Source organism: Palaemon carinicauda, chromosome 20 (genome assembly GCF_036898095.1).
Source record: "Palaemon carinicauda isolate YSFRI2023 chromosome 20, ASM3689809v2, whole genome shotgun sequence".
NCBI classification, from domain to species: domain Eukaryota; kingdom Metazoa; phylum Arthropoda; class Malacostraca; order Decapoda; family Palaemonidae; genus Palaemon; species Palaemon carinicauda.
The window spans coordinates 9,294,523-9,307,085 of record NC_090744.1 but is presented as its reverse complement, the minus strand read 5'-3'; the positions used below and the strand labels follow the sequence as shown (position 1 = coordinate 9,307,085).

General features: G+C 36.0%; 1 protein-coding gene and 1 pseudogene across 1 annotated transcript in view; both read left to right on the top strand.

Moving 5' to 3' along the window:
- Nucleotides 1-5,963, top strand: part of LOC137614464 (nephrin-like) — a 17,477-nt gene extending 11,514 nt beyond the window's left edge. Inside the window, exon 11 of the mRNA XM_068344270.1 lies at nt 5,882-5,963. Coding sequence (XP_068200371.1) covers nt 5,882-5,963 — 82 coding nt within the window. The remainder of the gene's footprint in view (nt 1-5,881) is intronic.
- LOC137614503 (nephrin-like) overlaps nt 1-12,563 on the top strand; it is a 90,022-nt pseudogene that overhangs the window by 44,440 nt on the left and 33,019 nt on the right.

Genomic DNA, 12,563 nt, shown 5'->3' with positions numbered 1-12,563 from the left:
GGAGACTTCTGAAATTTCGGGATCGGTGGACCTTCGATCCCTGGGCCCACAGCCTACTCAAGAATGGACTGGGCTGGAGCTGGTACAGCACTCCACCCCCGTGCCTTCGGTTTTTTCCAACACTCCACCCCCGTTATGGAGGAGTACGTTCAAGAACTGTTGGAGAAAAAAGGTGATCCAAAGGGTGAAGCCCATCAATTTCTAAGGGAGGCTGTTTTGTGTTCCCAAGAAAGACTCGGAAAAGCTCAGAGTCATTCTGGACTTGTCGCCACTCAACAAGTTCATAGTGAATTGCAAATTCAAAATGCTAACACTGCAACACATAAGGACCTTACTGCCCAAGAGGGCATATTCCGTCTCTATAGACTTGTCAGACGCCTATTGGCACATTCCAATCAGCCATCGACTCTCCCCCTACCTAGGGTTCAGGCTACAACGAAGACTATACGCCTTCGGAGCCATGCCATTCGGGCTAAACATAGCCCCAAGGATTTTTACGAAGCTTGCGAGCGTAGCTCTCAAACAATTACGCCTAAAGGGAATTCAGGTAGTAGCCTACCTGGACGACTGGTTGGTGTGGGCAGCATCCGAGACAGAATGCTTGCAAGCTTCCAGTCAAGTGATCCAGTTCCTAGAGTACCTAGGCTTCCAGATCAACAGAAAAAAGTCTCGATTTTCTCCATCTCAAAAGTTCCAGTGGCTGGGAATCCACTGGGACCTTTTGTCACACCGTTTCTCCATCCCGGCGAAGAAAAGGAAGGAGATAGCGGGTTCTGTCAAGAGACTTCTAGATTACGAAAGGATATCAAGACGCGAGCAGGAGAGGGTACTGAGCTCTCTCCAGTTTGCTTCGGTGACAGACCCAGTGCTGAGAGCACAGCTAAAGGATGCAATCGGAGTTTGGAGAAGTTATGCATCAAACGCACGAAGAGATCTGAGAAGACCAGCCGCTGCGGCTAAGTACTCTTCTCAGGCCTTGGTCCCAAGCCAGACATCTAAAGAAGTCGGTTCTTCTTCAGCCACCTCCCCCGTTGGTGACGATTCACTCAGACGCCTCGAAGGAGGGATGGGGAGGTCACTCTCATCGGAAAAAAGTCCAGGGGACTTGGTCCAAGCTATTCAAGACCTTTCACATAAAACTTTCTAGAAGCTATGGCAGTGCTCCTTACCTTAAAGAAAGTCTCCCCGCGTCACTCGATCCACATAAGGTTGGTGATGGACAGCGAGGTAGTTGTGAGATACTTGAATCGACAAGGATCGAGGTCACCACCTCTCAACCAGGTGATGTTGGCCATCTTCCGATTGGCGGAAAAGAAGAAGTGGCACCTGTCGGCAGTTCACCTTCAAGGAGTCCGCAATGTGACAGCGGACGCTCTATCCAGGTTCACACCGATAGAGTCGGAATGGTCCTTAGACGCAGGATCATTCTCCTTCATTCTGAATTAAGTCCCAGAACTGCAGATAGACCTCTTTGCGACGAAAGACAACAAGAAGTTGCCCCTGTACGTGGCCCGTATGAGGACCCCTTAGCGGAAGCAGTGGACGCGATGTCCCTCGACTGGAACAGATGGTCCAAGATTTATCTGTTTCCTCCTCACAGCCTTCTGTTGAGGGTCCTCAACAAACTGAGATCCTTCAAGGGGTAGCGGCAATAGTGGCCCACAAGTGGCCGAACAGCGTGTGGTTCCCCCTGGCATTGGAACTGTAGCTGAAGTTGGTACCACTACCAGATCCAGTTCTGACCCAGCGAGTCCAGAAGTCAACTGTCTGCGCTTCATTTCAGAAAACCCGGACCCTGCAGCTCATGATTTTCTCTCCCTAGCAGTGAGAAAGCGTTTCGGGATTTCGAAAGCCAGCATAGACTTCCTTGAGGAATATAAGTGCAAATCTACTAGAAGGCAATATGAGTCATCTTGGAGAAAATGGGTGGCCTTTTGTCAAGGCGAAGAATCCACAGGAGATCTTGACAGACTTCTGCTTATCTTTCTTCTCCACCTCCATGGTCAAGGATTGGCAGCTAACACGATTTCAGCGTGTAAGTCTGCTTTGACAAGACCCATTCTATATGCCTTCCAGGTCGACCTAGGTAACGAGATCTTTAATAAAGTCCCGAAAGCCTGCGCTAGGCTCAGACCTTCAGCACCTCCAAAGCCCATTTTATGGTCTTTAGACAAGTTCTTCATTTAGCTTCTCTGTTGAGCAATGAAGAGTGTGCGTTAAAGGATTTGACACAAAAAGTTATTTTCCTATTTTGCACTCGCGTCCGGGGCCAGGGTTAGTGAGATTGTAGCCCTCTCGAGAGAGGAAGGTCGTGTTCAGTTCCTGGATGGGGGAGAACTGAACCTGTTTCCGGATCCGACGTTTCTCGCCAAGAATGAGTTACCCACCAACAGGTGGGGTCCCTGGAGAATCTGCCCTCTGAAAGAAGATGCATCTCTATGTCCAGTAGAATGCCTAAAGGTCTATCTTCATAGAACTTCAGACTTCAAGGGTGGTCAACTATTCAGGGGAGAAACATCAGGCTCAAATTTATCTCTGAATCAACTCAGAGTGAAAATCACATATTTTATTCGCAGAGCGGATCCTGACAGTACACCCGCAGGTCACGATCCGAGGAAAGTTGCCTCATCCTTAAATTTCTTTAATTGTATGGATTTTGAACATCTCCGTTCATACACTGACTGGAAGTCTTCCAGAGTGTTCTTTCACCACTATGCGAAGCAAGTAGAGGAACTAAAGAGATCTGTGGTAGCAGTGGGTCGCGGTGTTAACCCTACTGTTTAACTCTGCGAGGAACAGTGGTCTTAATTGGGACGATTAATTCCAGGGTGAGTGTGTAGTTACATACTGTACTACAAACTAAGTGAGGGCACTGTGTTGCCCATGTAGACTGTTCCATTTCCGAAGGTGAACCTAGCATAAGTGCAGACATGTGTGCCGAGCGTTTCTAACGCTAATGTCATTGATTTGTAATACAGACTTTTATGACTTTGATACCTCGGTATCTTAAAAGTGGCATTTAATGTTTTTTCTTTCAGACAAACAAGTTTTGTTTGCTATCATACTTATGCTTAAAGTTTTGGGTTATCCTCTTCTTATGTATATATATATATAATTGTGGTTAACCTGTCTATTTATTGCCTGTCAATAAACTGGTTCTTGAGAACCTTGCGTCTCCTTCACCTGTGTCAATTTATTGGTATAATTGAGCATTCATTCTATGTACCTTATCTGGGATAATTCTAATAGAATTGTTCCTTTATGCAAGCTATGTTGCTTTGGTTTTCCTCCTATGCGGATATAAAACCTTTGTCCAATACAAGTATTGTGCGGAGAACTGGTCGATATTTCATATTGAAGCAGTGATTCTTTACAAACTATGCTTTACTTAATATAGGGCGAGACCACTATATTAGCTTGCCTGGTATTCATACATACGTATATGTACTCTTCGAGACTTTTCCAGAGTCTAGTAGGACTCTTCCCTGTAGGGGGCAGGAAGCTCTAACATGGTTTATAGTTAGTTGAAAAGATGTATAACGGTAACATCTTAGGTCTCTAGGTCTAGTCGACCGGGAAAAATTACATCCGGGGAGTACGGCACGTTCTGAGAATCCACAGATACAGTAATGCTCTGGTATACTTCCATCAGGACGACATGGCTTGAGCCCAAAAAACGGATTTTGAGCGAAGCGAAAAATCTATTTTTGGGTGAGTTAGGCATGTCGTCCTGATGGACCCGCCCTTGCCTTTCTAAGAAAGGGCCGTAGGACCCCTCCCTACATACAGTATCTGTAGCACCTCGTGTACGCTACAAGGAATACAGATGGCGCCAGGATTGGTGCCAGGCACGCATACGAATCGGAAGATAGGGAGCCTTGGGAGCGGCTCCCCCTTTTTCTTTCCCGAATTCGTTTCTTGCCAATCGCCCCCTGCGAGATGAAATCTCTGTTCGGGATGCAGATTGCCATGTGGCGTGTCAAGAATACGTCCTCTGATATGTCGCGATATCCCTTTCAGGAGGGATATTCGCTCCAGGAGTTAGAATTCTGGTACCTTAAGGTAAATTCTCTGGGAATATCGCCGTAGTTTTAATATACCCTAGGAAGCTACCCTATAGGAACTTCCATCAGGACGACATGGCTATCTCACCCAAAAATAGATTTTTCGCTTCGCTCAAAATCCGTTATATATATTTGTGTGTGTATATATATATATATATATATATGTACCTGCCGTTTTCTTCAAAGCCACAGGGATGAGATGTAGAAAAGACACAGATACTGTTACTCACGTCACACTTTATTAAAAATTTGATATAAAGTTCAAGTTGATATCACAAGACACTTTAAACCAACTTAAAGCTTTAATTCACTTAACACTAAGCACTACAACTTAAGTTGACCATAACTGTAAAAGCTTATAGTTGGTCAGTACTCCAAGACCAGAGAACCAACGATGAGTACTTTGCTATTAGTGCAGGGCGATGAGGTTCAAGAAACTGAAAACAACAAAATACAAACTTACTAAATTTTTTTAAAAAGATTCCATAATAAACAAAGAATTGATAATAGTTTGATTTAACTAAAAAACACTACAAACAAGAAATAGAATATATACAAATTTCAGTAAAGAAATAAACTTACATCTGTGTTACTCTAAGCTACATCCAATACAAGCGAAATGAATTTCCAAAGAAATGTTCTTTACACTTTGAAGACTTCTTCTACTCTGTCAGTCATCAAAAAAGCTTGATCCTATTTCCAGAAACTTATAACTGTTACAGTGTAATTCCAACACTGATAACTACCAGGATAAACAATCTTTTCAAGAACAACTCAACAACAATTGAACAAACAAATTAAAGCAGTAACAATCCAAAACAGACTGTAAAACAGACAAAATATCTACAATATAATTTAACCAAGTTGAAAAACAGAGCTTATTAAATGATTATATACACAAATGGTTTCTATAAAATGCTGCATTTACAATATATATATATATATATATATATATAAATATATATATATATATATATATATGTATATATATATATAAATATATATATATATATATATGTGTGTGTGTGTGTGTACTTATATATACATTTATATATATATATATATATGTGTGTGTGTGTATACAATTATACATATATACTGTATATATATATATATATATATATGTATATGTATATGTATACAATTAAATCTAATTATTGTATATACATGACCATTTGTTACTTTAATTCTATGTAGTAAAATTTATGATATCAAAATGATTAAAATCATTATTATTCTTCATATTATCAAAATCGTTAAATCCTTTCCTCTTATTTTCTATATAAAGCATAGACGAGTCTTATCAGATAAAATATAATATCTATCTCACATCTTAACACATATCTTTTATCCCAACATAACAAGCAGAAGACTCTCCACATGTCACATACATAAGTGCACACATTTTCAGCCATCTCTTTCGACCTGAATGAATACAAGGCGCAATTCTTTTTCTTTTTCTATTCTGTCTCCATTTACTCTAATTTCTACTGACCAGAATTAAAAGAACGTGCATTATTTTTAACTGTATGGTGTCTTTATTTAAAATAATCTCTATTGACCGGAATGAACTTAAGTTGTATTTTTTCTCCACTCCCATCAATCTCTACTGACCGGAATTAATACAAAACTCATTTCCTTTCCCTTTCATTTTTTCCCACTTCCGGTAATCTCTACTAACCACAATTAACACAATTTACAATTCTTTTTCTTATTTTATTTTATTCCTACTTCCTGCAATCTCTACTGACCTGTATGTATACAAAAATTATTTCTTTTTCTTATTCAATTTATTTCACAATCCCATCCATCTCTAGTGACCGGACTGAACACAAAACGCATTTCTTTTTCTTCTTTCTTTTGACCTCACCTGATGCAATCTCTGCTGACTGGAACTAACACAATTGCATGACTTCTTCTTATTTTATTTTTTTTTCACACTTCCAGCAATCTCTACAGACCAAACGGAATAAAAAAAAAAACATTTCTCTTTCTTTTCTTTTTTTCTTCTGGTCTCACCTACTGCAATCTCCACTGACTGGAATTAACACAAGTTACACTTCTTTTCCTTCTTATTTCATCCACAGACCCACCAGAGGCTCCCATCATCTCAGGGTACAAGACGGGAGACATCCTCAAAGAAGGTCAGGAGGTCACGCTGACCTGCAGGTGCCAGGGGGGTAACCCCAGGCCTCGCTTGGCCTGGTACAAAAATGGGAAGCTGTTGAACCACCCTAACACCACTTACACCAAGGCGACCAAGGAGGACGATTTCGTGAGGATAAGTGTGACCTTGCAGGTGCAAGCTGAGGAAGACCGGGCTAGTTTGGAGTGCAGGGTGGCCAAGAATGATATTCTGAATTATCCTCTGGCAGATAATGTCACTTTCACCATCCATTGTAAGTTTTTTTTTTTAATGAGGACTTATGACTTTTTAATCCTCTCTCTCTCAATAAAAATTTTTGTATTTCATGGAGATTCAAAATTCTCTCTCTCTCTCTCTCTCTCTCTCTCTCTCTCTCTCTCTCTCTCTCTCAAATGTTTTTATCTTTTATGGAGGTTCAATGCATTTCAAGTCTCTCTCTCTCTCTCTCTCTCTCTCTCTCTCTCATCAAATGTTTTTATCTTTTATGAAGGTTCAATGCGTTTTAAGTCTCTCTCTCTCTCTCTCTCTCTCTCTCTCTCTTCTTATGTAGAGTCAATGCGTTTCAAGTCTCTCTCTCTCTCTCTCTCTCTCTCTCTCTATATATATATATATATATATATATATGTATGTACAGTATATATATATATATATATATATGTATATTTACAATCATTAACTATCATTAGTTGTAAACTTCATTAATGGTTCTACTTTAATACTAAACTTATTTGAGAGTGGTTTTTACGCTGTATTCCAAATGTAATTTTTTCCTTATTTTTATCAATTTTTCTTCCACTCATTGTTTGATAGAAGTTTCTGTCCTCGTAATGTTTTGTGGATATTACGCTAATATTACTCTCTATTTACGATAATTAATTTCCATATCCATTTACATACCCTTCCATTAACGATAGGTTTCTATGCAAATACGAAATAACAACAAGTGCTAAGTTAAAGAAAGAATTGTCCTTTGGTTTATATTAATCTAACTAAAAATGTAAAGTAAATAACGACAAATCTTATGACTTTTATGTATAAAACATCACATATATAAATTCATAATCTGCGGACAATGAAACCCATATTTAATAAGAGAAATCAAATAAGAAGATACAAGGGCATATATTATATCATTATCATTATTTTTGTTAATCGCTAAGCTACAACCATAATTGGAAAAGCAGAATGCTATAAGCCCAGGGGCTCCAACAGGGAAAATAGCGTAGTGAGGTAAAGAAACAGGGAAAAATATTATGAGAACAGTAACATCAAAATAAATAACTTCTATATAAACTATAAAAACTTTAACAAAACAAGAGGAAGAGAAATTAGATAGAATAGTGTGCCAGAGTGTACCCTCAAGCAAGAGAACTCTACCCCAAGACAGTGAAGGACCATGGGACAGAGGCCTTGGCTCTACCCAAGACTAGAGAACAATGGTTTGATTTTGGAGTGTCCTTCTCTTAGTAGAGCTGCTTACCATAGCTAAAGAGTCTCTTCTACCCTTAGCAAGATGAAAATGGCTACTGAACAATTACAGTGCAGTAGCCCCTTGGGTGAAGAAGAATTTTTTGTTAATCATTGTGTTGCCAGGTGTATGAGGACAGAGGAGAATACGTAGAGAATATGCCAGAGTATTCAGTGTGTGTGTGTGTGTGTAAGCAAAGGGAAAATGAACCGTAACCAGAGAGAAGGATCCAATGTAGTATTGTCTGCCCAGTTCAAAAGACCCCATAATTCTCTAGCGGTAGTATCTCAATGGGTGGCTAGTGCCCTGGCCAACCTACTACATAAAAAAATTTAATCCTTACAGTATTTATTATTACACTAATTTATTAGTGACAAGTAAATCACAGGTTAATATTTATGTAATATGAGCTACTTCTCAGTAATTTATTGAAGTCCTCATCCTCAGACAGCCCAAAGAGAGTTTTAGTGACGGGTTCCTCCGTCGCCACAGCTGGAGAGGAATTTACTCTGACCTGCGTGACGTCGGAATCAAATCCTTCGTCAGTCATCAGCTGGTTGGTCCATGGTAAACTCGAATTCTCACTTACTTTATTCAGGTTTCGGCCATAGCTAAAACTGATTCATGCTTCTTTCATAGTGAAACCTGATTCATGTTTCTGTCATAGCGAAAAAGATTCATGCTTCTGTCATAGCAAAACCTGATTCATGCTTCTGTCAGCGAAAAATGATTCATGCTTCTGTCATAACGAAACCTGATTCATATTCTGTCATAGCGAAACCAGATTCATGCTTCTGTCATAGCAAAACCTGATTCATGCTTCTGTCAGCGAAAAAGGATTCATGCTTCTGTCATAACGAAACCTGATTCATATTCTGTCATAGCGAAACCAGATTCATGCTTCTGTCATAGCGAAATCTGATTCATGCTTCTCTCATAGCGAAACCTGATTCATATTCTGTCATAGCAAAACCAGATTCATGCTTCTGTCATAGCGAAATCTGATTCCTGCTTCTCTCATAGCGAAACCTGATTCATGCTTCTGTCGTAGGGAAACCTGAAGACCTTCAAGCATAAGTGAATGATAAAACTGTGAGAGATGGTGCTTCTGGTGAGGTCTACATAGTTTAACACTGCATATTCTCCATCATCCTCGTTCGGGCTTTTTCATTTTCAAAATGTTTTTTTTTTTTCATGCATCAATTAATACAAAATACAAAACCTCTTATGCAGTTATTGATTTAATTTCTACTGTAACCGAGTTGATAGTTTGGTTGATCAGAAAATTCATTCATGTAGTTCCAAGTGCTTACTGAAAACCAATCCAAATAATTTTGTATTGATTTTGTTTCTCGTAAAGCTCTAGTTTAGCTATATATAATAATAGTATTATAATTCATATTATTATTATTATTATTATTATTATTATTATTATTATTATTATTATTATTATTATTATTATTATTATTATGATAACAGGAATGAAAGTGGCCACCGTAGCCTCGCTAATCAGTGAGACCGAAGACGGAGGCTTCGTGACCTCGTCTGACCTGAAGTATTACCTGGATCGATCATTAGCCCTGAGTGAAATCAACGTTGACTGCACCGCTCACAACTCCGCCAGCGAAAGGGTCGTGAGCGAATCACATGTCATTACCATAATTAGTAAGTATTGTTAATTAGATCCCAAGGTTTTGAAATAATTAGTCATATGTAATTAGTTACTGTTTGAATTTAATCGTGTGATGTCGTGTTTACTCAGTGTGATGTTATGTAAATGATTTGCTTGGTAATATTTTGTAACATAAGTTCTCATTTGATCAGATTATTTTATAATATTTGGTCTCATTTGACCCGCTCGTTTGAACAGATATTTTACCTGAATAAATAGCTAATCGTTAATACTTATGCTCCATCAAATACCATATTTTGATTTGTTTATTGTTTTCATATATTTGGTTTATCAAAACTTAAATATGTTTCCTATAATGGTATATCAAGCTCTGACACACACACACGCGCATATAAATATATATATATATATACATATATATATATATATATATATACACATATTTATTTATATTATATGAATGAATTTATATATATATATATATATATATACACATATTTATTTATATTATATGAATGAATTTAATATATATATATATATATACATATATTTATGTAATATATATATATATATATATATATGTATATATATATTATATGAATATATGCATGTATATATATACACACACACATACATATATATATATATATATATATATTACTGTTCTATTCTTAAAAACTCATTTTTGTTCCAAAGTATGTATAAATAAAGAAAAACATTTCTATATGGAAGTATTCAAAAGACTTGAAGTGGATATTTGCATTACTTCCTTAACGAATAAAAGGACTGTGAGCCTATTATTATTATTATTATTATTATTATTATTATTATTATTATTATTATTATTATTATTATTATTATTATTGTTGTTGTTGTTATTATTATAATTATTATTATCATTATTAATATCATTACTAATTTTATTATTATTACCATTATTGTTAATTATTATAATACTTATCATTATTATTATTATTATTATTATTATTATTATTATTATTATTATTATTATGAATATTATTATTATTATTATTATTATTATTATTATTGTAACAGTATTATCATTATTATTATTATCATTTTCATTAGTATTATTATGAAAACTAAATAGAATCTTGTTCTACTCCCTTAGAACCTCCAGGACGCCCATTCATAAGAATAGAGGGCGCGGGCGATGTCGTGGCCGGTGGGCGGATGGGTATCATCTGCACGAGTGAAGGAGGGAACCCACACCCGGGTATCACGTGGGTACTTAATCAAAACTTGCTCTTTTCTTGTTGGTATTTTTGGGTCTCATTAAATCTTAACTGATAGTTTGAGGATTTTATGCATATATATACAGTATATATATATATATATATATGTATATATATACTGTATATGTGTGTATGTATGTGTATATGTCTATACTATATATATATATATATATATATAGTATATGTCTATACTATATATATATATATATATGTGTGTATATATATACATATATATACATATGTATATATATACATATATATATATATATATATATACATATATATATATATATATATATACTGTATTTATACATATATATTTATGATTGATAGAATTATTATTATTTCTATGAAAATGATTATATCATTATTATCATCATCATTATTAAAATTTGTAATACTTTTAAAATTTATATATAATTAATTTCTCATCTATCAATTATAGAAAATATTTCACCAAAGTAGAAAAAAAAATCTAATAACAATTAACCTGCCATTCCCTTTTACAGAATCTACAAAGGTCACACGAAGCTCCAGACGAAGGTCCTCATCGACGGGCGGGTCACGAGGGCCAGGGCCATCACTGACGTCATGGCTTCGGATAACGGAGTCCAGGTCTCCTGTGAGATCTCCAACCCCGCTATAAGGACACCCCTTGTTGCTCACACCAAGGTCAAACTGCTTTGTAAGATATTGCCTTGGTTTTTGCTTTTGTGGTTTTTTGGTAAATTTTTTTTTGACGTTAATTTTGATGAGGTCTAATCAAGCCATTGATTCTAGATAATATCACAGGGGTATATACTTGTGAATATGTGTATATACATATATATATATATATATATATAAATATACATACATATATATATATGCATATATATGTATATATATATATATATATATATATGTATATATATATGTATATATAATGTATATAGCTGTGTGTATATATGTATACATATAGTATATATATATATTATATATATATATTGAGTGAGAGAGAGAGAGAGAGAGAGAGAGAGAGAGAGAGATCCTAATTATGACGTTGATCACAACATCACGTAACAAAAGGTTATAAATTACTGATATTAATTCAATAAACTAATGAGGTTTCCATATCGCTTATACTAAATAATCTCTGCATTATTATATAATGGAATGTGATAATAGAACTTCTTTATAGATTCTATATATTCTTCTCATTATCCCCTTGAAGAATTAAGGTTTTTTCGTTGTTTACACCTTTTGTTGGTTAAGCATGCTTTTATTTGGCAATTATGTTCCTTTTTCATGTATTGGTATTGCATGCCCTTTATAAATGAAATTACTAAGGATGTTTTTAGAAAATAGAATTACATATTAAAAGCTACACATACATACACCAATATGAATTTATTTATATATATATATGCATATATATATAGTCTATATATATATATATATATATATATATCATATAAATATATATATATATCATATAAATATGTATACATATATATATATATATATATATATACATATATATATATATATATATATATAGATAGATAGATAGATAGATAGATAGATAGTTACTATAACTCAAATGTAAGCTGAATAGTTTAAATCAATAAATATTTAACTCTTATGTACACTCACACAATTCCATTCACAACCCCTAAAACTACTTGCAAAACAACACCAATACGTAATTTCCTTCTTCCTCCTCTCCTACCAAAACAAAGAAACAGTTCCCCCTTGGAAAGTCAGTGCCTGGGTATCCCCTGCCCACGTGGACGCTGGTCAGGTCATAAGCCTTATGTGCGAGTCTACATCCAGTCTCCCTCCGTCGCGGGTCTCCTGGCGTTCTGGAGCCCTGATGCTGCACGGAGCCACCTCCGAGCAAAGCCCTGGGCTCTACGGAGGGACAGTCACGAAGTAAGTTTTTGGAGGTTGATTTCTCGGTATTTTAGTCTGAGGATGGGTGGATTCTGTTTGTCGATTCAGATGTATAGGTGTT